Source organism: Scyliorhinus torazame, chromosome 14 (genome assembly GCF_047496885.1).
Source record: "Scyliorhinus torazame isolate Kashiwa2021f chromosome 14, sScyTor2.1, whole genome shotgun sequence".
In the NCBI taxonomy this organism is placed as follows: Eukaryota; Metazoa; Chordata; class Chondrichthyes; order Carcharhiniformes; family Scyliorhinidae; genus Scyliorhinus; species Scyliorhinus torazame.
The window spans coordinates 125,091,962-125,118,661 of NC_092720.1; the positions used below are offsets into that span (position 1 = coordinate 125,091,962).

At 45.2% G+C, this 26,700-nt stretch overlaps 1 protein-coding gene across 2 annotated transcripts in view; it reads right to left on the minus strand.

Annotated features, from left to right (window-relative positions):
• The window catches only part of ilkap (integrin-linked kinase-associated serine/threonine phosphatase), a 57,826-nt gene that overhangs the window by 14,428 nt on the left and 16,698 nt on the right, over positions 1 to 26,700 (minus strand). For both annotated transcript variants that reach the window (XM_072474774.1, XM_072474773.1), the window contains 2 exons: positions 25,169 to 25,256; positions 18,439 to 18,560 (listed from right to left, as the gene is read on the minus strand). In XM_072474774.1, the coding sequence (XP_072330875.1) occupies positions 18,439 to 18,560; positions 25,169 to 25,256 (210 nt within the window). The remainder of the gene's footprint in view (positions 1 to 18,438; positions 18,561 to 25,168; positions 25,257 to 26,700) is intronic.

Here is a 26,700-nt window from a genome sequence, read left to right on the forward strand (position 1 = left end):
CTGTGCAGGCAGGAAAAAAATAAATAAATAAACACACTTGCCTCCGCTCAATAAACACACAGCACACAAAATAAGCAAGTTACAGGACAACAGACCTGCCTCATATCATAGTTGTTAGGTACACTACTTGCAATGTTTCTTCGACTGAACTTTCCGCCAGGGACCCAGACCAGCCACTCTTTAGGGCCAGTTTCGCCATTGAGCATTCCTGATGAGAAGTGACACCTGGGTGAAGTTAAGGACCCCAATACTATCCCCAGAAACACATGAACCTTTGGGTGTGCCTCTCCTGCGCAGGTTAGTCAATTTGATTCAAGAGAAACAAGAAAAGGCATCTTAACTGGATGCTGAAACTAATAACTTGTATTCAGATCATGAATGCAATTGTTCTCTTTGCTGATGGCACTATCTTCCACAGATAATGGTTAATTCCCTGGTTGAAAGTCAAACAGAGTCCAACTCATCTCAAGGAATGTTACATCATGCTCAGCCAAGAGAAGAACAACAGATACGTTTAGCTGTGGGAAGGCCAAATAATTGTGATGCTACCTCCCATTTCCATTCTAAACACAGAAAACTTCCCTCAAAACCTTCTGGCTTGATGTTCATACATACACAGAAGTGGACAAACACAAAAGAGGTGGAAAATTCAAGAAACCTTATTACTCATCATTTATATTCAGAATCTAAAGAATTTTGGAAGATTATAACCCAAGCCTCTCCTTTCTCTACATTCAAAGATCTTAAAAGAAGTGGCTATAGAGATAGTAGAGGCATGGGTTACAATCTTCCAACGTTCTTTTGCTTCTGGAAAGGCCCCAGCAGATTGCAAAATAGCAAAAAGACCTTTATTTAGTTACTCAAGTTTACATATCAAATGAAACTTTGTAAGCTACAAAGAATCAGAACTTTCTAACGGTTGAGAAAATGGGTTGCGGAGTGTTGGAGATTTGGCTCCTCCTACTGGGGGAAAGAGGAGCAAAACTCAAGGTTCTGTGGAAGGGGATATATAGGACAATTTGTGTCAGAAGCTACTCACGATTAATCTAAAAAGAAGTCCAGTAAGAAACTCCTTTACTCAGAGTGATGGTGCTCAATGCTTACATCAAGTGGTTGAGGTGAAGAGCAATGAAGCATTTAAAGTGCAGTTAAACAGATACAAGAGCAATAATAGAATAGAAGGATATACTGATAGGCCGGAATGAAGAAAGCAGAGATAAGTTTGTCTGCAGCATAGGCACTAAGTTGGGAGGTTGGGCCGAATGATCTGTTTCTGTGCTATAAAATTCTAGGTAACAAGTGCATAAGTTATGTTCTGGGTCAGGGTTTAGAGAACCCCAAAGTGTATCATGGAGTTCACCTGACCCACAACTTTTAATAGATTGTTGTACGGGGAGCACACGGCTCACTCTACAGGTATGGTATAGCAGAAAATGGACCAGTGTTTTTTTAAAAACAAAACAATGTTTATTCTATGAACTCAAGTTAACCTTTTAAAACAAACAGTGAATATCTTAGCAACCAGTAAATCAAATACACCCCCCCCAAAGAATACAACACTAAGTAATCTGTATGCCGTCCTTTTAACATCCAAAAGACTTAACCCTTAATGTCCAAATTGCCCTTGGTGTTGGGTGGAGGTGTTGAGTTTGGGTAGGGTGCTCTTTCCAAGAGCCGGTGCAGACTCAAAGGGCCGAATGGCCTCCTTCTGCACTGTAAATTCAATGATAATCTATGATTAATCTAGGACAAAGGTTCGGCACAACATCGTGGGCCGAAGGGCCTGTTCTGTGCTGTATTTTCTACGTTCTATGTTCAAACCTCCAAACAGGAGCACATCAGGGTTTACATTCAAGACTGAAAACATTTATACTTCTTCTGAATTCACCAAATGATTAAGAGATAGTCCTTCATGGCAGAGATCAACAGTAGTGCAGCTCACAGACACACCCAAGCTTTCTCAAACTGAAACTAAAAAGTAGAGCTCAGCTCCACCCACACTCTGACATCACTCCAGTAACATGAGCAGCTCCATTTCTTAAAAGTACATTTCTTAAAGGGTACTCTCACATGACACCTCCCACCCAAGAAAACAAAATAAACCATCAACTTCAAGATGGTTTCATTTTTCACATTTTCACCATCCTTTAAGAAATAAAATGTACTTTATCGTTTCAAAAGACAACACACGCAAACAGGTATAATAATAAAGTCCATTTTTTCTGTTCTTCTTCCTCCAACTGAAATCCTTCATGATTGACAGTCTTGTTGAACAGGAAGGTCTCTGCACGATCCGTCCAATTCTCTGCGCCTCAGCATTTCTCTTAAAAGTCAGATACTTTAGTTCAATCTGATCATAGAGTCCCTTGTAATTCTCCAACACATGCGCATTGGTTATCACAGCTTTCAGGCAGTCAAATGCCCGTCAAAAGCCTCTGTCCATTGAAATTTTCAATGTTTCTTAAGCAAGTCCATCAGTGGAGCAACCACGCTACAAACCTTTTGCACAAATGTTCGATCAAATCCACTCGTGCCAAGAAATCGCATTATTTCCCTTCGTCTCGAGGGTATCGAAAACACCTCAAGGAAAGTGATTTGGGCTTTTCCAAATTCACTTTTGACTAGGTTTATCACCAAACCCCCCTCCTGAAGTCGATCGAATAACTCCATCAAATGTTTTAAATGGTCTTTCCATGTCTGGCTGAAAATTACCAGATCGTCGATGTATACCGCACAATTGGGTAATCCTGAAACGACTTTGTTAGTTAACCATTGAAATGTAGCTGGTGTGTTTTCCATGCCAAATGGCATAACTTTGAATTGGTACATACCATCTGGAGTCACAAAAGCTGGAATCTCCTTTGCCCTTTCGGATAAAGGTACCTGCCAGTAACTTTTAAGTAAATCTAATTTGGAAATAAAAGCTGATTGTCCCACTTTCTCAATGCAATCCTCCAAACGTGGGATAGATAAGAGTCCGTTCTTGTCACTGCATTAACCTTTCTATAGTCCACACACAACCGTTGGGTACCGTCTGGTTTAGGTACCATCACTATGTGTGAGCTCCATTGGCTGAAACCCACTTCAATTATGCCATTTTTAAGCATACTCTCAATCTCTTTGTTCACCTGTGCCAATTTTAAAGGGTTAAGTCTGTATGGATGTTGTTTGATTGGAATAGCATTTCCCACATCTACATCATGTATAGCCATTTTAGTACTTCCCAATTTATCTCCACAAACTTGCCCATGTGATATCAATAACTCTTTCAGGTCAGTTCATTTTTCCTCTGGAAGATAACTCAACAATTTATCCCAATTTTTAAGAACATCCTCATTTTCCAATTTAATTTCAGGTATGTCAAATTCACAGTCTTCTGGATTTGGTTCGTCACTTTGAGTTAGAATCATTAAAACCTCCTCCATTTGCTCTCCTTCCCTTTCAAAGAACCTTTTAAGCATATTCACATGACACACTTCCTTCCATCTGGTGTTTTTAACCACATAATTCACCTCACTTAATTTCCTTTCCTTCAATATGATAAGGTCCACAAAACCTAGCTTTTAAAGGTTCACCTACCACTGGTAACAATACTAAAACTTTATCTCCACTGGCAAAACTATGAACTTTGGATTTCTTGTCCGCTACCGGTTTCATCACATTTTGTGCAACTTTTAAATGTTGTCTAGCCAATTCACCTGCTCTACTTAATCGTTCCCTAATATTTGACACGTAATCCAATAATGTAATTTCCGATTTCTCACTCACCAATTTTTCCTTAATCAATTTAAATGGTCCTCTTACCTCATGACCAAAAATTAGTTCAAAAGGACTAAATTTGGTTGACTCATAAGGAGCATCCCTAATTGCCAACGGAACAAATGGAATTCCTTTATCCCAATCCTCTGGATAATCTTGACAATATGCCCTCAACATTGTCTTTAATGTCTGATGCCACCTTTCTAACGCTCCCTGCGATTCTGGATGGTACACAGTTGATTTAAATTGTTTTATTCCTAAGCTATCCATTACTTCTTTGAATAACCTGGAGGTAAAATTTGATCCTTGATCAGATTGTATTTCTGTGGGTAGTCCATATCTAGTAAAGAATTTAAGTAACTCCTCCATAATCTTTTTAGCTGTAATATTACGTACTGGAATGGCCTCTGCAAACCGAGTAGACACATCCATTATAGTCAAAAGATATTGATTCCCACTTTTTGTTTTCGGAAGCGTTGCTACGCAATCAATTAGGACCCTTGTAAAAGGTTCCTCAAATGCTGGAATGGGTATTAAGGGCGCTGGTTTTATCACTGCTTGAGGTCTCCCTATCACTTGACATGTGTGACAAAATGTTTTTGGATTTTAGCTCGAGTTTTCCTTATTCCCAAATGGCCTCCCACTGGTACCTCATGTGCAACTCGCAACACCTCCTTACCCGCAATACTACTTGATGAACTTCTGCCCACTTTTCATCCGCCTGCATATGTAAAGGTCTCCATTTTCTCATCAAGACATCACTTTTGCGGCAATAACACTCTGGTATACACTCAAGATTCCTCTTCCGTATACGCTTTCAGATGCATCCATTTTATTTCTATATCTTTTTGTTGTAACTCCGCCAATTTTCCTGAAATAAAAATATCCGCCTCATCCTCCACCTGTTCTTGTTCTTCTTCAACAATCTGAGCAAAAATCGTTTCTGATAATTGCACTTCAATTTCATCTTCACTCTTTTGATTTCTCCTCGTCTTAACCTGTGACTTTGCGACCTTTTACCACACAATCCGGAAAAATCCCAGGATATTCGTCCTTCAACACTTCAGTTGTCTGATTTTCCACTGGCTTATCAACCACAGTAGGCATCACTCCCACTTGCGATCCAGCTATATCACTACCCAAGATAAACTGTATTCCTGGACAAGATAGTTTCTCTATTACTCCTCCTACCACTTCACCACTCTTTACTGGACTTTCCAACCTTACCTTATATAATGGAACGCTACTTCTCTCACCCTGAATTCCACATATTACCACCTTTTCTGGCAACATGCTTCCCAACTACATAACTCCTCATCTCTTACCATAAAAGATTGACTAGCTCCCGTATCTCTTAAAATTCTGACTTCTTTACCTGCTCCTCCTGATACACGAGTAAACTTTACTCACACAAGTAAATTCTTTGAAGAGATCTGGCACCTTCATATCAATCACCTCTTGACCAGGCTGTACAATCTTTTGCACCTCCTTCGCTTCACTTGGGTTTTCCTTTATCACTATAACAAACCCCACTGTCTTATACTGTTTTACCACATCAGCCTTTCCAAGTCTTTCCTTCAACCACCAACACTGTGACTTTACATGGCCTAGTTTATCACAGTGAAAACATTTGAAACTTTTCATTTCTTTTCCACCCTCCTGGATTTCTTTTTTTAATCTGAGGTACACTCTCCTTATTATCTCCCATCAGATCACCTTTCCCTTTACCACTTGAGTATTTCTCATATCCCCAGTTTCCATCCTTCACAGGCCTGGAACTGATGTAGGAAACAAAACTTTGATTTATGAACTAATTCATGATCATCTGCCATTTCTGCGGCTAACATCGCAGTTTTAACCCTCTGCTCTTCCACATAGAATTTACAGTGCAGAAGGAGGCCATTCGGCCCATCGAGCCTGCACTGGTTCTTTGAAGAGCACCCTACCCAAGCCCACACCTCCACCCTATCCCCATAACCCGACCCAACACTAAGGGCAATTTTGGACACTAAGGGCAATTTAGCATGACCAATCCACCTAACCTGTACATCTTTGGACTGTGGGAGGGAACCAGAGCACCCGGAGGAAACACACGCAAACACGGGGAGAACGTGCAGACTTCACACAGACAGTGACCCAAGCCGGGAATCGAACCTGGGACCCTGGAGCTGTGAAGCAATTGTGCTTACCACCACACTACCATGCTGCCCTTTCTCACATCAGGAATTGAATTTTTAAACTCCTCCAAAAGTATAATTTCTCTGAGAGCTTCATACGTTTGGTCTATTTTCAAAGCCCTTATCCACCATCTATGTTTGACCAAGTTCTTTCCTTAAATTTCTAAACCTTTGTCTGTAAACTTCAGGCACTAGCTCATATGCACTTAAGATGGATTTCTACACCTCCTCCGGTAGTGATGCAAACACTTCACTAGTTCTACCAACCAGCTTTGTTTGAATCAGTAATACCCACATGTCCTGTGGCCATTTCATTTGTTTAGCTACCTTCTCAAATGAAATGAAAAAGACTTCCACCTCCTTCTCGTCAAACCTTGGCAATGCTTGGACATATTTAAATAGATTCCCACCAAGCCATCAACTTTGACGCTCTTTCTCACTATCCTCATCACTATCATCCAACTGTACGATTCCTTTTACGCCTGCCAATTTTAACTGACTGTCATGTTTCATGGCCATTTTCTGAAGTTCAAACTCTCTCTCTTTATCTTTTTTCCTGATCTGTATCTCCCTTTCTCTTTCTTTTTGTTCTGCTAGGGCTATTCTTTCTTTTCTCCTTTCTTCTCTCTCCTTTTCTTTTTCCTCTCTCTCTTTTTCCTCTCTATCGTATTCAAGCTGCTTTAATTATTTTTCACGTTCAAGTTGCTTCATCTGCAACTGGATCTTTGCCATTTCTAATGAATCAGACTGTATCTCAGGCAACTTTAAATGCTTAGCCACCGCCATAATTACCTCATCTTTTCGCATTTTGTCAGGTAATGTTAACTACAATGTTTTTGTCAAATCTAACAGTCTGCTTTTAGTCTCTGTCCGTAACGTACTGCGTGTGACAGTCTCCACCCCCAAAAGCTTCTGAGCCTCTGAAAGAGCCATTGTCCACAACACACTCCCCACTTAAACTAAAATACCACACCTGAAAAGCAACCACAATATGCTCACCCCTCACTGTCTTTAAGTTCACTAAGCCAGTCCAATAGATAAGACTTTTATCCCGGACGAGCCCCCAATTGTTATGGGTCAGGGTTTAGAGAACCCCAAAGTGTATCATGGAGTTCACCTGACCCACAACTTTTAACAGATTGTGATATGGGGAGCACACGGCTCACTCTACAGGTATGGTATAGCAGAAAATGGACCAGTGTTTTTTTAAAAACAAAACAACGTATATTCTATGAACTCAAGTTAACCCTTTAAAACAGACAGTGAATATCTTAGCAACCAGTAAATCAAATACACCCCCCAAAGAATACAACACTAAGTAATCTGTATGCCATCCTTTTAACATCCAAAAGACTTAACAAACCTCCAAACAGGAGCACATCAGGGTTTACATTTATACTTCTTCTGAATTCACCAAATGATTAAGAGCTAGTCCTTCATGGCAGAGATCAACAGCAGTGCAGCTCACAGACACACCCAAGCTTTCTCAAACTGAAACTAAAAAGCAGAAGTAGAGCTCAGCTCCACCCACACTCTGACATCACTCCAGTAACATGAGCAGCTCCATTTTTTAAAGGTACATTTCTTAAACACCCTTAAAGGGTACTCTCACATGACAGTTATAAGAGCAGAAATAGGCCATTCGCCCCATCGGGTCTGCTCCGCCATTCTATCATGGCTGATATGTTCCTCGTCTGTTACCTACAATGCTACAGACCAAGAGCGAGATTGCGAAATCAGCCAAAACAGCTCCTCCCTCAAATCAGTTTTAAATTTGCTACCTCAAGATTTTGACCTCTCGCTTTAGAGTGCCCCACAAGAGGAAGCATCTGCTCCACGTCTACTTTATCCATACCTTTTAGCATCTTGTATGCCTCGATTTGATCTCCCCTCATTTTTCTAAACTCTAGAGTATAGGCCTAAACTGTTCGATCTCTCCTCATATGACAAACCCCTCATCTCTGGAATCAATCTAGTGAACCTCCTCTGCACTGCCTCCAATGGCACTACATCTTTCCTCAAATAAGGGGACCAAAACTGTGCACAATATTCCAGGTGCGGTCTTACCAATGCCTTGTATAGTTGCAAAAATACTTCCTTACCTTTTATACTCTATTCCTTTTGCTATAAATGCCAAGATTCCATTTGCTTTCCTTATTATCTGCTGCACCTGCATGCTCGTTTTCTGTGGCTCATGCACGAGGACACCCAGATCTCGCTGTTTCAGAGCACCCCGAAGTCTCTCCCCATTTAGATAAGTTGCCTTCCCATTTTTTCGACCAAAATGCATAACCTCACACTTATTCAAGTTAAACTCCATCGGCCACATTTTGGCCCACTCTCCTAACCTATCTATATCCATCTGTAAGATTCTTATTTCCTCATTGCAACTTACTGTCCCACCCATTTTCGTATCATCGGCGAATTTGGCTATAGAACCTTCTATTCCTGTGTCCAAGTCGTTAATATAGATTGTAAATAGCTGGGGCCCCAAGGACCGAACCCTGTGGCACCCCACTAGTTACATCTTGCCATCCAAAAAAAGACCCATTTATCCCGACTCTCTGACCATATCCAAGCTAATAAGTTACCACTAATCCCATGTAATCTCATCTTGAGTATGAACCCTCTGTGCGGTATCTTATCAAACGTCTTCCGGAAGTCCAGAAATACATCTACATTCTCCACTTTGCTTGTTACATCTCCGAAGAACTCAAACAAATTAGTCAAACATGATTTGCACTTCATAAAACCATGCTGACTCTGATGGATAGCGCTTTGGCTTTCCAAATGTCCCGATATTACGTCCTTGATAATTGATTCTAACAATTTTCCAACAACAGATGATAACTGGTCTGTAATTTCCCACATTCTGCCTCCCTCCCTTCTTGAATAAAGGTGTTACGTTAGCATTTCCCCCCATCTACCTGAAACCTTTCCCCAATTGTTTCCCGTGTCCAGGGAATTTTGGAACATTATAACCAATGGATCCACTATCTCTGCTGCCATTTCCTTTAACACCTTAGGATGTACGCCATCAGGCCCTGGGGACTTGCCTGCCCTCAATCCCAAGAGTTTCGGAGTACCGTTTCCCTTTTGATGCTGATTGTTCCAAGTTCCACCCTTTCTATTACCTCTGAATTGCCCGTTCCTATCGGAATTGGACTAGTGTCCTCCACCATGAAAACAGAGGTAAAGTATTGATTTGTTCCCCCATTAACTCACTGGTTTCATCTTCCAAGGGGCCAACATTCACCTTAGCGACTCTCTTCCATTTTATGTACCTATAGAAGCTTTTGCTATCCTTTTTGATATTCTGTGCTAGTGTCTTTTCCCGTAATTTACCTTGGCTCTTTTTATTACTTTTTTTAGCATCCCTTTATGTTTGAAAGTTTCCCAATCTACCAGCCTGCCACTGGCCTTTGCAATATGATATAACTTAGTTTTTGTCTTTATAATGTCCTTGACCTCCCTGTTTAGCCATGGATGTTTTTTACCCCTCTTCCCATCTTTCTTCCTCACTGGGATATATATTAGTTGTGAGGAATTGAGTATCTTCTTAAACAACTGCCCCTGCTCATCAGCGGTCCTACCTTTTAGTCTTCTTGCCCAGTGTATATGGGCCAAATCAGTCCTCAAGCCTGTGTAATTTCCTTTGTTTAATTTCAGAAGACTAGTGTGGGACTCCACTTTCTCGCCCCAAACTGAATCTTGAATTCTACCATACTATGGTCACTACTCCCTAATGGATCCTTAACTATGAGGTCATTAATTAATCCCTCATTACACAATGACAAAATGAGAGTAGCCCCTTCTGGTTGGTTCCCCAACATACTGTTCCAGGAAACAATCTCTAATGCATTCAATGAACTCTGCCTCCAGGTTACCCTTGCCAATTTGATTCCTCCAGTCTATGTGCACAATAAATCATCCATTATTATTACCGTACCTTTCGTGCAAGCCCCCTGTATTTCCTGATTTATACTGTGCCACACTGTAGAACTAGTTTGAGGACCCATAGATTACTCCTACCTAGGACTTCTGATTCGACATTTTGATCTCCAGTGCTTATGTCATTTCTCATTCCAACACTGATCCCTTTCCTCACCAGCAGGGCTAGGTCACCTCCTTTTCCTTTCACCCTATCTTTCCAAAATACTGCGTACCTTTGGATATTCAATTCTCAGACCAGGTCTCCCTGTAATCACTTTTCATGAATCCCCACCAAGTCATAACCTTTTGTTTCTCTTTGCGCCGTTAGCTCATTAAACTTGTTACAAATGCTTCTTGCTGTGGTACTGAAAACAGGCTGAGAAGATACACATAGGCCAGGAACAGAAACTGTCTCATGAGGCCCTGGCTTGAATCGATACTAGCCATCTGCAAAAGCGCTCATGTCAAGGCATAAACCTGTTATTGCTGTATGGACTTTGTGATTACCCACTCCAAAGACAATGAATATGTAACAAACTTCCAGACACAGGTGATCAACTTTGTAGCAGGACGAAGAACAGACAAAAGAAGCCATCAGACTCCTTAATGAGCTGATGGCTGGTCAGACAAGGGGAGCTTCAGAGGATAATGGGTTTTAATTGAATCACCATGGATAGACAGGAGTATCCGGTCTTTCCCAGTAACCAGTGGGGTCTGGATGGGACAATAGCCAGTGGTGGGCGTATACATATGACTCAATTCAAGTTTCCCAGTATAAAGAAAGCAGCATCGAACAGGTCTCGAGCGATAACCTGGGAGGTTCCCAGGCACAATCATCGCAAGAAGGACACTGGGTTTTGAACCCAGAGAAAACATCCACATCGAGTGATCGTAGCCTGCCAGCCTCCTTTACTAAGTGTGGGTAAAACCCAAAGCTCAACTGTGAGTCTGGGTCATATTTTCTTGAGTAATAGAATTGTGAATAAAATTGCATTAAACTGTGAACCTGTTTTGGCCTTTGTTCATCTCGCAAATAAGGGCACCCGAGTAAAACTTTTGAGTAAGTAAACTGGTCGAGCGTATCGGAGGTTTTAAAAGTACAACATTGCATTAAGATACAGAACTTTTAAATTTGTTTTAATGTTAGATTTCCCTACTCTTCTATAATTCTTTGGTGCATAAAGACATTCACCGTCCATTACTTTTATTTTCTGGTAACCATTCACCCCATTGCTAACCTGCATTCTTTCCTCCTTCTTTAAATTGGGTTTCCTAGTTCCCCCTACAACTGAACCCCCCTCCCCCCTCCTCCATATTTAATTTAAAGCCCTATCTACAGCCCTAGTTACGCGATTCGCTAGGACTCTGGTCCCAGCATGATTCAGATGAAGACCATCCCTTCTTCCCCAGAACTGGTGCCAATGTGCCATGAATTCAAACCCATTTCTCCCACACCAATCTCTGAGCCACGCATTTACCTCTTTAATCTTGTTGTTGATCCTGTGCCAATTAGCTTGTGGCTCAGGTGGTAATCCAGAGATTATTACCTGTTTGGTTCAGCTTTTTTTCATATAAATTTAGAGTACCCAATTCATTTTTTCCAATTAAGGGGCAATTTAGCGTGGCCAATCCACCTAAACTGCACATCTTTGGGTTGTGGGGGCGAAACCCACGCAAACACTGGGAGAATGTACAAACTCCACACGGGCAGTAACCCAGAGCCGGGATCGAACCTGGGACCTCGGTACCGTGAGGCAGCAGGGCTAACCCACTGCGCCACTGTGCTGCCCTTTTAGTTCTGCTTTTTAAATTTAGCTCCTAGCTGTTTATACCCGCTTAGCAGAGCTGAACCTCTGTCCTTGTTCTACCCATGTTGTTGGTACTAATGTGGACCACAACTGGATCTTTACCCTCACACTCCAAATTTCTCTGCAGCCCAGGTGAGATATCCTGAACCTGGTCACCAGGTAGGCAACACAATCTTCGGGATTCTTGATCCTGGTCACAGAGATGGTGCCAACTGTTATAAAATTAGTCGTGAGAACTTCCGGTGACGGCGGGCGGGAGGCGGCCGCACAATGGAGGGCTCCCGGTCGGCAACGGCATTTTCGGGGCTTTAAGCCCGGTCCCAGGGTCCGCGGAGGCGGCAGAAGGAAGAAGGCACGGAGGAGGCACAGTGGAGACACAGGAGGAAAAAAGGAACAAAGAAAAATGTCGAGGGTGAGCAAGAAAACAGCCGGAAAAAAAAAAACAGCTGGAGGTCGGTCGGGGAGTGGAAAGGTCACCGTGGGGTCACCAGGAAAAATGGAGGCTGGAGCACCAGGGAAGGCCGCACTGCTTACGGCTGAAGAAATAACCAAGGTGATGGCTGCGGAATTTGAAAAGCAGTTGGCGCAGATTGCGAAATGCATGGAGACAGTGAGGAAGGAGATGAGGGAGGTTTTGAGTGTGCTGGTGGAGGAGGTGGTTTCCCCGGTGAGGACGGAGGTGGCGAGCGCAGTGGCGGAGGTGCGAGAGCAAGGGGAGGCGCTGAAGGAAGTGGAGGAGACGTTATTGCAGCACGGTGATCAATTTGCCTCGATGGGGAAAGAGATGCGGAAGGTGATGGATACTAACAAGGATCTGCGAGGAAAAATGGAAGACCTGGAAAACAGATCCAGGCGACAGAATTTGAGGATTGTGGGGCTGCCCGAAGGAGTTGAAGGACTGAAGCCGACTGAGTACTTTGCCGTGATGCTGGCAAAATTATTGGGAGAGGGGGAGGATCCCTCCCGATATGAACTGGATCGGGCTCATCGGTCGTGGAGGCCTATACCAAAGGCGTGTGAGTTGCCAAGGGCAGTGACTCTGTGCTTCCGTCGGTACAGGGTGAAGGAGAAGGTCCTGAGCTGGGCCAAGCAGAAGCGGGTGGTGCAGTGGGCTGGAGCTGGTATACGTGTATACCAGGACTTTACGGTGGAGCTGGCAAGAAGGCTTCAACCGGGTGAAGAGGGCACTGTACATTAGCAAGGTGCGGTGCGGCATTGTATATCCAGCGAAGCTGAGGGTGACTTACAAGCTCAGGGACTTTTATTTTGCAACAGCGGAAGCAGCGGAGGAGTTTGCTAAAGCAGAAGGACTGTGGCAGAACTGACAAATTGAGGAATGGCCATGTGCCGATGTAACCTCATGACTGTATTTTCTTCTTTTTTGTATCACTGCGTGCGGGTGTAGAGACTAAAGGAGCCAATGTGGTATATATTTGGACAAGGGAAGGGACGGGACTTTTACTCAAAATGAGTTCTTTGGGGTGTAGGTGGATATGTGGGGTTTGTGTGCTAAAAGGGGATCTTTGGGCTTTCCTAGGGCCGGGCAAGTGGGAAAGGGACCCGGGCGGGGGCCCCCACGCTGGCCGGTTAACGGGAGTGAGGTGGGGGGAGGGGCTGCGGCCATCGGAGTCTGGCAGAACATGGTCCGAGTGGTCTAGCCGGGGTGGAAAGTTGGGGGGAAGGAACCGAGGTTGGGAGGAGGAGTTTTACAAGAGGCAGTGGACAGGAGGAGCTGGAGACCTGCGGTGGGAGGGGTGGGGGAGAGCTGTGTAAGATTAAGGGTGACTACGGGTAATCCCCGATTCCTTTTTGCCATTTGTTTATGTAAACATGTGGGTTGAGGTTTGGGGGTAGATGGGATTGTTGTTATTATGGGGACTGACATATCTTGCTGATTATTGTTGATGGATGCAAATGTGGGAGAAAATGTGAAAAAGGAGAATTTAAAATTTTTTTTTTTAAATAAAAAAATTAGTCTTGTGCTCCTCACAGTCGTGTTTGGTGCTTGCGTGGAAAAAGGTTGATGATTTCACTGAAGGGCAGATTGTTTGTTTCGTCATTGAATAATAACACACCGTATCACTGGTTGAACATGGTGTTCCATTCCCCCAGCACCGATATCCCTCAGCTTGACAAACTTGTCACTAGAAATTATGCTTCATCAAGAATTTACTTCTCCAGCGATGCCTTCTAAAAAAAAAAGCACCACTGTATATCGATGGGGAGATTTACTAGCTGTGCTACGAAGATTGCCAGAACTGGAAGCCCTTTTTGCTTTGTAACAAGGTTAGCTGGAAAGTAAATTTTAGGATAAACAATAAAATCAAGGAGAGACCTGGATCTTTAAATGCGGAAAGGATTTCAGTGTTAATCACCGTGCAGGTAATTATGTTCATACTTTATGACTGGAGAACGGTTGAAGTTTCTGTGCTAGACCAGTGACAGGAAGGGGTAGTACTGGGAGGGAGAGCTCTGTGCCACAAGCTAGGTCAGTGTGATGCACGAGCTTCTGTGAAACACCTTACACAGGGCCAGAGTAATCAGCTAATGTAGCACCAGAATCTAATTGTGGTACAAGCAAAGCTTACATACTATAACAGTGCAGTTACTGCGATTGTGGCTACCTACTAGCCTTGAAAGTGGACGTGACCCAGTTGACAACTTGGCAATCTCTTCACTCCCTTTATGACGTGGAAAAAATGTTCATAATGGCGACTGGCCTTAAAAGTGGAGAAGATGTGATTACGTAGATTGGTAGATTGTGGTGAACAGAGTGAAAAGGCTTCACAATTGGGAATTTGAAAGAGCAGCTAGTTAGGAAGTGGGATTGGGAATTGGAAAATGGAGATGTGGGTGAAATTGTGGCAGAACAAAATTATCACAGATGGTCTTGAAGCGACTGGAGCTATGCAATGCGTAAGGCTACGTGAGATGTTTTTCTATCTGAGCATAGCGGTGCTCTGAGTCTGCTGGAGTTCTGGACGCGGACTCTCTATGCCATTGTCAGCACCGCCCCCATGCCATAGGGGAGGCGTCGCAAGTGAGGACGACACAGTGGCCAGGTTCGGAATGAATTTCCCAGAGTAATTTATGAGGCTCAAAAATTCCGTGGCATTCCTTAGAGTTGGGGCCCTTTTTATGGCCTTCTCCTTCTCAGGGTGCAGGTCATCCTATACCCCAAATAAGTCATAGCTATTGCTCTAAAAACCCAATTGCTTCTTTTCAGGCGGGCGCCAACCTGGGAGAACCACCCGAGGGCCTACTCCAGGTAATGCATGTGCTCCTTTTTGGTAGTCCTCGTAATGAGCACATCGACTAAATACACCGCCACCTTGGGAAGTCCCTGAATTAGTTCTTCCATCAGTTTGCAAGATTGCTGGAGCCGAAGAGATCCAAAATGAGAGGCGAATGTATTTGAATAGCTCCTTGCTCGTATTTATAGTTGTTTACTTCTGAGATGTGGAGTCCAGTTCCAACTGCAGATATGTGTGTCTCATATCAAGTTTTGTAAAGGAGCATCCTCCATCCAGTCCTCTACCCAAGGCATAGGGTAAGGTCTAGATGGGATGCCCTGTTCACAGTTAGTTTGTAGAGGCGACCAGACCTGTCCCGCTTCATCACTGGTACTACAGGTGCAGCTCACTCTGCAAAACCATTCAGAGTGTTATGAATCCCAGTCCTTCCAGGCGCCACAACCCATCTTAGTGTTCAAGGAAGTAGAACAGCACATTGTAGATTACATAAGTATAATCTTCCAGAGTTCCCTAGATTCAGGAGTAGTCTCTCTGGATTGAAAAATTGTACATCACTCCACTTTTTAAGAAGGGTGAAAGGGGCATGTGATTTGTTGTCACATGTACCGAAGTACAGTGAAAAGTATTTTTCTGCGGCCAAGGGAACGTACACAGTAGGTACATAGTAGACAAAACTGCACACAATATTCCAGGTGTGGCCTCACCAAGGCCCTGTATAATTGCAACAACACATCCCTGCTCCTGTACTCGAAACCTATCGCAATGAAGGCCAACATACCATTAGCTTTCTTTACTGCCGCACCTGCATGCTTACCTTCAGTGACTGGTGCACAAGAACACCAAGGTCCCATTGCACACTCCCCTCTCCCAATTTACAACCGTTCAGGTTGTAATCTGCCTTCCAAAGTGAATCTGTGGGGTGAAAGGAGACTGGCAAGTTTAGCTCCCATCACGTGCTCTGGGTAGCAAGATTGGCGAGTGTATGATGGGGCTGTTGTTTGTAAGGAGTGCCTGGAGGGGATTTCAGAGGATGCCTAGAGAGGCACAGATGGAAACTGCCGACTTATCCAACAAGGAGTCAAGCCTTGTATGGTGGCAGGAATGTTGGAAGATTGAGCAGCACGCAAGTTCGGGAGGAGGGTTGGGAGCACAGGCTACCCAAGAGACAAGCAGTTTAAGGACGTAGAGGCAGTGGAGCATCGAGTGAGGAGAATTGGAGCTGCATCTCATCAGACTACATGTGGAAGTCTAGTCGTGGTGGAGATAAGTAATTTTATGTTACTTTGGACAAATGATGGAAGAAGTGAGGATATAGGTTCATTATGTTGTTACCATGTAAGTGGTAAAATAGAGTTTTTTTAAATTATGAAAAACTCTATGAGGTGAACAGGTGAACTGCCTGTCACGGGAAGCCATTGGTGAGGAGTCAATCATTTAAAATGGCCAACAAGAGGGAAGTTTTAGAGAAGTTTGTTTTTCATTAGCTGTTCAGAGCATGAAATTCTTTGCCAAAGGGAATAGCCGAGTAACTGAAACATTTGCATTTTTTTTAGGAAAGAACAAAGACTATTTGAAGAGGAGGAAGAAAGAGGTTCATCAGAAGATTGCAGAGCAGTTGGATGAATTCTGGACTGCTTTGGCAAAAGCCTCATGAGATACTGTGGGTTGCATGGTCCTTCTACGTTCCAAACTGTGATAGTTCTCATTTCGAGGAATTGCTGCTCTTTAAAATGGCCTGCAAAAGATTTCAACATTGATCAGTTTGAAATCTGAACCCCCAAAAGCTCGAACAATTGATCAAAATGCTCGTTTATAACTGTTGTTTATCTTTCCCGGAGAGCAATGCTAAATGGAGCTCATTCTCAACTAACACTATTAGTTGCCAATTGTCTCCAAGCACGAAAGAGGGGGCACTGATTTGGAAAGCAGACTCATCATTAAGAAGTGGTTTTCGACACATTCAGGATTTTTTTTTTTATAAATAGAGTACCCAATTCGCTTTTACCCAATTAAGGGGCAATTTAGCATGGCCAATCCACCCTGCTCATCTTTGGGCTGTGGGGGTGAAACCCACGTAAACACGGGGATAATTTGCGAACTCCACATGGGCAGTGATCTTGGGTCAGGCTCGAACCCAGGTCCTCTGCACCGTGAGGATGCAGTGCTAACCACTGCGCCACCGTGCCGCACCTGCATTCAGGATTGTCCCGTAGATTTGACATCCAAAATCCAGCTGAGTATCGGACATTTTTAATATTCAGCTAAATTCTTAGATTTTGTAAATACAGAGGGCTGGATTCTTCACTATTGGGACTATGTCACCACGCCGGCGTCAAAACGGTAGAGTTTTACGCCAGAAAAACTTGGATCAAAGGGACACGAATTCCCAGCCCTGCAGGGGGCTAGCAGGGACCCGGAGTAGATCTCGCAGCTTTTGCTGCAGATACGGCCCCCACACTTCCGGGTTGGAGGGCGCCATGCGCACGGCAGCCGTTCTCCATGGCGGACTCGGACCGCTGAGCTAGTCCCAAAAAAGAGACCCCCCTGATCGGCCGGTTGCCTGACCCTCAACCCCCACACAAGCATTCCCCGGCTGCCTACAAGGCCCCCCCAGCCTCCGATCGGCCCACCCCCGACCAGAGCGGCCACGGTTTGAGTCCGCGAGTATCCTGATTGGCTGGAGCACATTAGTTCCACGCCGTCGGGACTTCGACTGGTCGGCGGCGGAGAATGGCTGGGCAGGCCCCTGGCAATGGCCCCAGGCAGCGCAGCGTACCCCCCCCCCCCCCCCCCCCTCCCCCCGGCCACCCACCCCCAACTGAGTACGGCAAATTTCGGGGCCAGCAGAATCGGTGCCTGTCCCGATTTCTTGCTGGAACATGGATTCTCCGCTCCCGCTTCAGACGCGATTTTGGCGGGATGGTGCGAAGAATCCAGCCCAGATTCTACCCTGGTGCATTATGGCAAATTAAATTAATAATAAGTTTATCTCTTGGGAGATCTGGATCAGATCAAGCGGAGAATGAAGAGCTCACTCTTGGGTTGATCCCAGAGCATGAATCAGTGAAAACTGTCCAGACACAGGACCCGGATCTGTTGCAGCGCTTTAAGATCTGCCTCCTCCGGCCCTCTCTATTCTCTGGACACAAAGGTTCTCATTGAGCCAGGGATTCTCTCAGTACTTCCCCAACATTCCGAGCCCACTTTCAGGTCCCATGTCCAAAATCTTGGCAAATCCAAAATCCGAAACGGACTTGGTCTCAAGGATGCTGAATTTTGGGCATGGGACCTAATACACCACACACTGCAGGACCTCAGGAATGCATGACTTTATGCATGACTTTATATAAGCCTTCGTACTGAACTAGCAACATAGATCTGGTGAGAAAGATTTAATTGCTCACTTACTTTCCTTATGCAGCAGAAATTGACTGGAGAATCATGACGTGTTAGATCTGATACCTGCCCACATTGCTTCCAAAATCATCATTAGAATTCACTTCTCACCTAACTGTACCACCTGCTTTCTGAATTCTCATTCTCTCGTCGTACTGGGTGGGATTTTGTTCCTTCACCAGTAGCAGGGCCGTCAATTTCTTGCTCGCCCCATTGGCCCGACACAGAACGGCCTGAAGAGAAAAAACTAATTTTACTTCAGTGGGTAAAGAGTTAAATCAATTTACAATTAATACACTGATTGTTAAACTCACACAAGTACTTCAGTGTATCCCCCAGCACCTCAGAGTTCGTGCACACACTGACACACGTACATCACAGACACCACCATCCATAGAGTCAGAGGAGACACATTCCCGCTGGTACTGCCTGGTATGCAGCCATTTGACACTCCAACAAGAGCTGCCAGCCAATCTCTAGTGCCTGCAGGGCCAATAGCTGCAGGGACTGCAGTTCTCAGAGTCTAAGTCCTCAGAGCACAGGAAGAGGCAGGTTTTGGTGGGCTCAGGGTGAAGAGGGCAGGTGAAGCGTGGGGAGGTGGGCGTATACACACACACACACACACACACACACACACACATTCACCCCCCCCCCACCACTGCCTACAAAATTGCCGAGGGGAACATAAAATTCTGCCCATGTACTCTCATGATACTGAGGATATATATGCTGTTCATTTTGATGCAAGTTCTCAAATTAATAAATGATGACACTGGGGAAGACAAAGAAATGCGAAACCCATTGCATTTGTTACCTGCACTGCACTGAGGAATTATTCATTGTACTTAACTGGGCTGTGGGGTGTGTAAAATGGGACAGTGTGGACATTTAACTGACTCAGGCTGTACTCATCCTGGAGTATTTAATGAGATAGTATCGAGGGACTTTTACTCTGTACCTAAACTCTAATCAACAGGTAGTGTCTGGAGCTACAGACTATTCCAGCTGGCAGCTCTTGTGCCTGGAGCCCAGCACCTCTGCATCAAATACCAGGCAATTTCAAAGTTATGGATTTGATTCAAGTCAGTGGGGTTGCTCCAGGACACAAAGCGGTCTCCTGTCAATGGCATCATTGGAACAGTCTGGAAATCTTACACGGTGATAAGAAGTTTAACACTTCAACGTTAGTGAATACTTGCACATAATTCATTCCAGAAAAGATGGCATACATTGAACTACTAATGCTCCCTGAAATTCAACTTCTATCTTAAAAAAGGACATAAAAACAAAAAGTGCTGGAGAGACCCAGCAGGTCAGGCAGTATCTGAGTTAACATTTCAATGGTGGGTGGCACGGTGGAGCAGTGTTTAGCACTGCTGCCTCACAGCGCCGAGGACCCAGGTTCGATCCCGGCCCCGGGTCACTGTTCGTGTGGAGTTTGCACAGTCTCCCAGTGTCTGCGTGGGTGTCACCCCCACAACCCAAAGATGTGCAGGATAGGTGAATTGGCCATGCTAAATTGCCCCTTAATTGGACAAAATAAAGAATTGGGTACTCTAAATTTATTTAAGAAAAATGTCAATGGTGGCTGACCAGAAACTCTATTTTTCTCTCTCCACAGATGCTGCGTGACCTGCTGAGTATTTTCACTTTATTTTTTTAATTTCAGGTTTCCAGCATCTGCCGCATTTTGCTTTGGCAAACACACATGTTTGTTTAGGAAAGAAGATCAATGTAAATCTCAGCCAGCAGAGCAAACATTGAGACTGGTTGCAGTAAAAAACACACAAATACAAAATATCCCACAATGATCATGACATCTAACAAAGGGGTTGCTGTTACACTGCACGTAGCCACAGATAACAGTTATCAGCATGGGTCAGGCAGGTGTCAATGCACTGAAACTATTCCAGGCAGCTTATCTTCAAGCACTCATTATCTTCTATCATGAGCCTTGGTGCATGTTGGATCATCGATAGCTGCAGACATTTCACTCTTCAAATAAATCAACGGTTCAGTCCACACCTAAAGACCCCGAGATGCTAGATCTTTAAGAGCTGTAAACTACAAAATAAATGTGAACCCACTTATTCTCAGTTCGAGGTCAGGCTGCTGTCTCAGATTTTATTTCTGTGCTCCAGATCCCTATTAATCCCTTTAGAGCCACACATTTTGCAAAACTTATCAGGCTTGAATTCTTTTTGTGGCACAAGTTCACGTTTTAATTAACACTGTGCAATCTGCTGTGGGAACTCTACACTTTTACATTGTCAATGTACAATTGGCAGTCAAAGACTTATCGGCTGCAATTCATCTGCATTCGGCTCAAGTACAGCGCTTCTTGGAGGAATCGTCTGTTCATGCCCACCCCACTGTGGCTAAATAAGGTTTCAGAATACTTTCAACGGGCAGCTTCACTAATGCTAGATGGGTTTTCAGTTCAGAGATGAGCAAAGAATAGTCACTAGATGTTTCCAAAGAGTTCTCCCAGTATATGCAGCACTGGGTACCAGGATTAGACCCCTATACAATGAGTTAGTATTGCAGAGTGCCCCCAGGATATGATGCACTGGCAAGAGAGACAGCCCAAGCTTTCTCTTCCCTGCCCCCACCCTCCCTCTCCTGAGATGACCAAATCCAACTCAATAGCTTTCGGACACAGTTTGCCCATCACATCATGGGCTGAGACCATGTTATGACATGGAACAGTACGTTCCAGATGGCAACTGGCAGCACAGTCCGCATAGCTCATTGCCACATGATTTGCTCTGAGGGTTCAAGTTCCAGTCTCTCCCTGCAGTCAGTACATCTGTGGAATCACAGTGTATCTGTGGAGCACTCAGAAGTCACAAGACTTTGGATTCTCTCTGTAACTAGTTACAACTGCGTCTGCAAGCCATGAGCTGAGACAAGTAATCCACAGTCACATACAGCCAACGCGCGATAGGTACAATGAAACTGTGTAAGCCACTTGGCCCATCGAGTTTGCTCCACAATTCAGTGAGATCATGGATGATCTAGTATAATCCTCAGTTCCACTTTCCCACCTTATCCCCGTAACCCGCGATTTCCTTAGTGAATAAAAATCTGTCTATCTCAGCCTTGCATTCGACTTGCATCATATGTTTTTTTAAAATTTAGAGTACCCAATTAAGGGGCAATTTAGCGTGGCCACTCCACCTACCCTGCACATCTTTTTGTGTTGTGGGGGTGAGACCCACGCAGGCACGGGGAGAATGTGCAAACTTCATATGGACAGTGATTCGTGGCCGGGATCGAACTCGGGTCCTCAGTGCCGTGAGGCAACAGTGCTAACCAGGGTGCCACCCATGCATCATACGCTTTTAACATTATGGTGAAGCATTCTCTCTGTTCTCTACCGTTGCTGAAACCAGGAGGTACGGGTTCTCCATTAGGAGCACTAATATGGTGAGAAACTATTCTGACAAATGTTTACAATTTGAAAGACAATATTGGTCCGTGGAACGAGGGGGGGGGGGGGGGGGGGGGGGGGCGGGGGGGGGGGGGGGGGGAGAGAATGAAAGAAGACAGAGAAAGGAAAAAGTTAGAATGAAAAGCAGAAGGCAGAAGTTTAGAGTGAGAAGAGGAAACAACAAATTGTAAAGGAGTAAACAGAGACAAAGAGAGAGAGATTGATCAGCAGTGGCAGGAATGGAAAATAGACAAGAAATTGGAACAAACACAGGGGCAATGGACAGACCGGCAAACAGATTGGCCAATCCTCTCTGTCTTGCCTCAATCCTCTCTGACTCTCCTCGATCAAAGTCAAGGAGGGAACGAGAACAGAGAGAGAGTAAGAGGAAACAGAGATATAATGCAAGAGAAAATAATGCAAGAGAAAATAGTAGAGATGGAGAAAGAAAGATAAAGACAAAGAAAGTACACAGGAAAATGGGCCAAACAGATAAAGATGGAAAGAGAAACAAAGGGTGCAATTTAACAGAAATGAAACAGAGAGCCGTGTCGGGCGCATTTAACCGTCTGTTTCCCAGCACTGGCAGCACCGAGAACGACACTGCTATTAAACGGGACTCTGTTTCATTTCTGGGCCTCGGCGAGGATCATCCAACCAAGGCCGCACTTGGGATTACTTCAAGAACTAACGAGCTCCCCTCTCCAGTGCAGGAAGAGATCAGGGCATCGGCCTCGCCACGTCCTGAGTCGGGCGCGACAAGGCCGATAGCTCGTACCCAAAGATAAAGACAAGGAGAGAGACAAACAGATACAGAGAGGGAGATAAAATGAAGGAGACGGAACAGTTAGGGACAAAGAGAGGGCCAAGATAGAGGCCAGAGGCAGGCAGGCCAGGAGAAAGAAGAGTGACAGAGAGAGAGAAAGTAGAGCAGACATGAGTGAAAATGGATGTAGAAATAGAGGCGAGAGGAACAGAAATTGAGACAAGGAGGGAGCAAAGAGAGATAGAGAGATAAAAAGTACCGTAAAGAGTCAGAAAGAGAGGTTGGGGGTGATAGAACTCAGATTTTGGAAAAGATATACAGGAAGGGGAAGAAAATAAAGGACCAGGAAGAGATGAAGTAAAGGGTGAGAAAGCTGAAGGGTGAGAAAGCTGAAGTGCGGTTGCGTATGGATTGTTTTTAAAAAATATATTTTTATTGAAGTATTTGCAAACTTTTTATAACAATAACAAACAAAATAATAACATAAACATCAACATGGTAAAATAGACATTTCCCACCCAACCCCTTCTGTGCATCCCTTAACCATATTGCACCTACCCCCCCCCCCCCCCCCCCCCCCCTTCAGAATGCTGCTTCTGTTGACATTTCAATTTTCCCCGAGAAAACCCCAGCATTGACCCTCTCAAGGCAAACTTTATTTTCTCCAGCTTGAGAAACCCAGCCATGTCACTGACCCAAGTCTCCACACTCAGGGGCTTCGAGTCCCTCCACATTAAGAGGATCCGTCTCCGGGCTACCAGGGAGGCAAAGGCCAGCACGTCGGCCTCTTTCACTCCCGGAACTCCCGGGTCTTGACACTCCAACGATTGCCATCTCTGGACTTGGCACCACCCGCGTGTCTAGCACCGTGGACATTGCCTTGGCAAACCCCTGCCAGAACCCTCCAAGCTTCGGGCATGCCCAAAACATGTGGACATAGTTTGCTGGGCTTCCCGCACACCTCGCACATCTATCTTCCACCCAAAAAAACTTGCTCATCCTCGCTGCCGTCATGTGTGCCCGGTGTACCACTTTAAACTGTATTGGACTGAGCCTGTCACATGATGATGAGGAATTAACCCTGCTTAGGGCGTCCGCCCACAGACCCTACTCTAACTCCCCACCTAACGCCTCCTCCCACTTGCCCTTCAGTTCCTCCACCGGGATTTCCTCCGCCTCCAACAACTCCTGATAGACATCTGGCACCTTCCCCTCCCCCACCCAGATACAAGAGACTACTCTGTCCTGTATCCCCGGTGGCGGCATCAACGGGAAAGCCTACACCTGTTTCCTCAGAAAGTCCCACACTTGCAAATATCTGTAACCATTCCCCAGCGGCCACTTGAACTTATCCTCCAGCGCCTTCAGACTGGGAAAACTCCCGTCTATGAATAGATCCCCCATCCGTCTAATTCCTGCTCTCTGCCAGCTCCGGAACCCGCCATCTATCCTGCCCGGTGCGAACCTGTGGTTATTGCAAATCGGGGTCCAGACCGACGCACCCTCCACCTTCTTATACCTCCTCCATTGCCCCCAGATCCTCAATGCCGCCACCACCACCGGGCTAGTGGAGTAACGGGCCGGCGTGAACAACAGAGGTCCCGTTACCAGTGCTCCCAAACTGATGCCTTTGCATGACGCCACCTCCATCCGCTCCCATGCCGACCCCTCCCCCACCACCCACTTCCTAATCATCGCTATATTCGCCGGCCAGTAGTAGTTGCAGAAGCTCGGCAGCGCCAACCCACCCTGCCCCCGACTGCGCTCCAACAACATTTTCTTCACTCACGGGGGTTTATTTGCCCATACAAAGCCCGAACTAATCTTGTTTACATGCTTAAAAAAGGCCTTAGGGATGAAGATGGGGAGGCACTGGAAGACAAACAAAAATTTGGGGAGGACCGTCATTTTCACAGCCTTTACCCTCCCCGCCAGCGATAGCGGGAGCATATCCCACCTTTTAAAGTCCCCTTCCATTTGCTCTACCAGCCGGGTTAGGTTGAGCCTGTGTAATGCCTCCAATTTCCGAGCGACCTGCATTCCCAGGTAGCGAAAGCTCCCCTCTACCATCTTGAGCGGCAGCTCCTTCAGTCTCCTCTCCTGCCCCCTTGCCTGGATCACGAACAATTTTCCCCCCATGTTCAATTTATACCCCGAAAACCTGCCAAATTCACCCAATATCTGCATAACCTCCCCCATCCCCTCCACCGAGTCCGAGATGTACAAGAGCAGATTGTCTGCGTACAGCGAAACCCGGTGCTCCACCCCCCCACCCCTCACCTCCACCCCCCTAACCAGCCCCTGCCAATTCCTTGATGCTCTCAGCGCGATGGCAAACGGCTCTATAGCCAGAGCAAGCAGCAACAGGAAGAGGGGGCACCCCTGCCTCGTCCCTCGGTGTAGCTTAAAGTACCCCGACCTCAGCCGCTTCGTGCACACGCTCGCTACCAGCGCCTGGTAGAGCAATCGCACCCTGTCAATAAAGCCCTCACTAAACCCAAACCTTCCCAGCGTCTCCCACAGGTACTCCCACTCCACCCGATTCAAAAGCCTTCTCCACGTCCATCACGTATGGATTGTTATGCAGCTACAGATCATGATATCCCCAGCACAGTATTGCATTATTCGCAAGAATTTCATACCCTGCTGTCACCAAGGTTTGCAACATATAAATCTTTGTCCACCAGCAGAACACACGTAGCAGTAGATCCATCTTTCCAGGCAGGTTTCCTGCAGAGACACGATACAAGAGTTAGCTATTGACCTGAATTTATGGAAGGTTTTATGCAATACTGTATCTGCATGGTTTTGGGGTCTGCTTAAGATATTTATCTTCCAAACAGACCAGCACATCATTCATATGGATAGCGAGACATCAAGGTCTTTGGGCAGTGTCAGGAGGAACCAAGGACAAAGCCAAATGAAGAGAAAACACTTCCAATGTGTGAGTTGTGATTGACGAGGGAAGAGAGAATCACAAGAAGGCAAGTAGCCCCGAGATTCTCTCCAGTAGACAATAAAGAGGTCACAAGCCAATTGCCTCTCATCGGTCATTGGGATCTGAGAGAGGCAGGGAAAAACCAACAGTACCCTACCAACAGTGGCTGGGCAGACTGAACAAGTCACAAGTTAAATATACAAAAGCCATTTCACAAACCATCCTGACATGCATGCCTGCAGTACAATGAGCATTTAGGGTTCCTCAAATCATCAGTATGTATGGGAATTTTAAAAACAAGAGCCGGCACCTTCGTCCAGCTCTTAGTCCACCTGGCAACTGGCATTATGCTTGATACTTCGAGCACACAGTACCCGCATAAAGAAACCGCAACATGTTTTAACCACTGAATACCAGCAAGAACAGGAAAAATAGACTTAACTCCAAACCAACCCCTAAATCCTGTAAATGAATAATAAAAAAAGAATTTTTTAAAACAAGCAGCTTGTTAATAATTTTTGTTAATGTCACAAGTAGGCTTACATTAACACTGCAATGAAGTTACTGTGAAAATCCCCTATCGCTTCACTTCGGCGCCTGCTCGGGTACACGGAGGAAAATTCAGAATGTGCAATTCACCTAACAAGCACATTTCCGGGACTTGTGGGAGGAAACTGGGGCACCCGGAGAAGACCCATGCAGACACGGGGAGAGCGTGCAGACTCCGCACAGACAGTGACCCAAGTCGGGAATCAAACCTGGGACACTGGAGCTGTGAAGCAACAGGGCTACCATGCCGGCCATGAAGCTAGGCTGTTATAAATCAGCCACTGCTGCCTGTTGCTCCTTACGGATGGATACTGCTGCTCACCTAACAATGTCCCCACCTACAACAAAAACAGGAAATACTGGACCATTTCAGCAGGTCTGAGAGCATCATAAGGAGAGAAAAGGGAGCTAATGTTGAGAGGCTGGGTGACTCTTTATCAAAGCTAGAGTGAACTGGAAATGGGGTCAGATTTATACTGTAGTGGGGTGGGGGCTGGATTGGCTTTTAGCCTTGCCAGTTAATCCAAAAAACTTTCTTCACTCATTCATATTAGATAGGCAACCTGACAGCGCAGCGATGATCACTGGATTAGGAGAGGTGGTGGAGGTAAAGCTTGGAGTCAATGCAATACAAGATAGCTTGCACGAGGAATAGGAATGCTCAAGGTTGGAACCTGGGCACAGCAC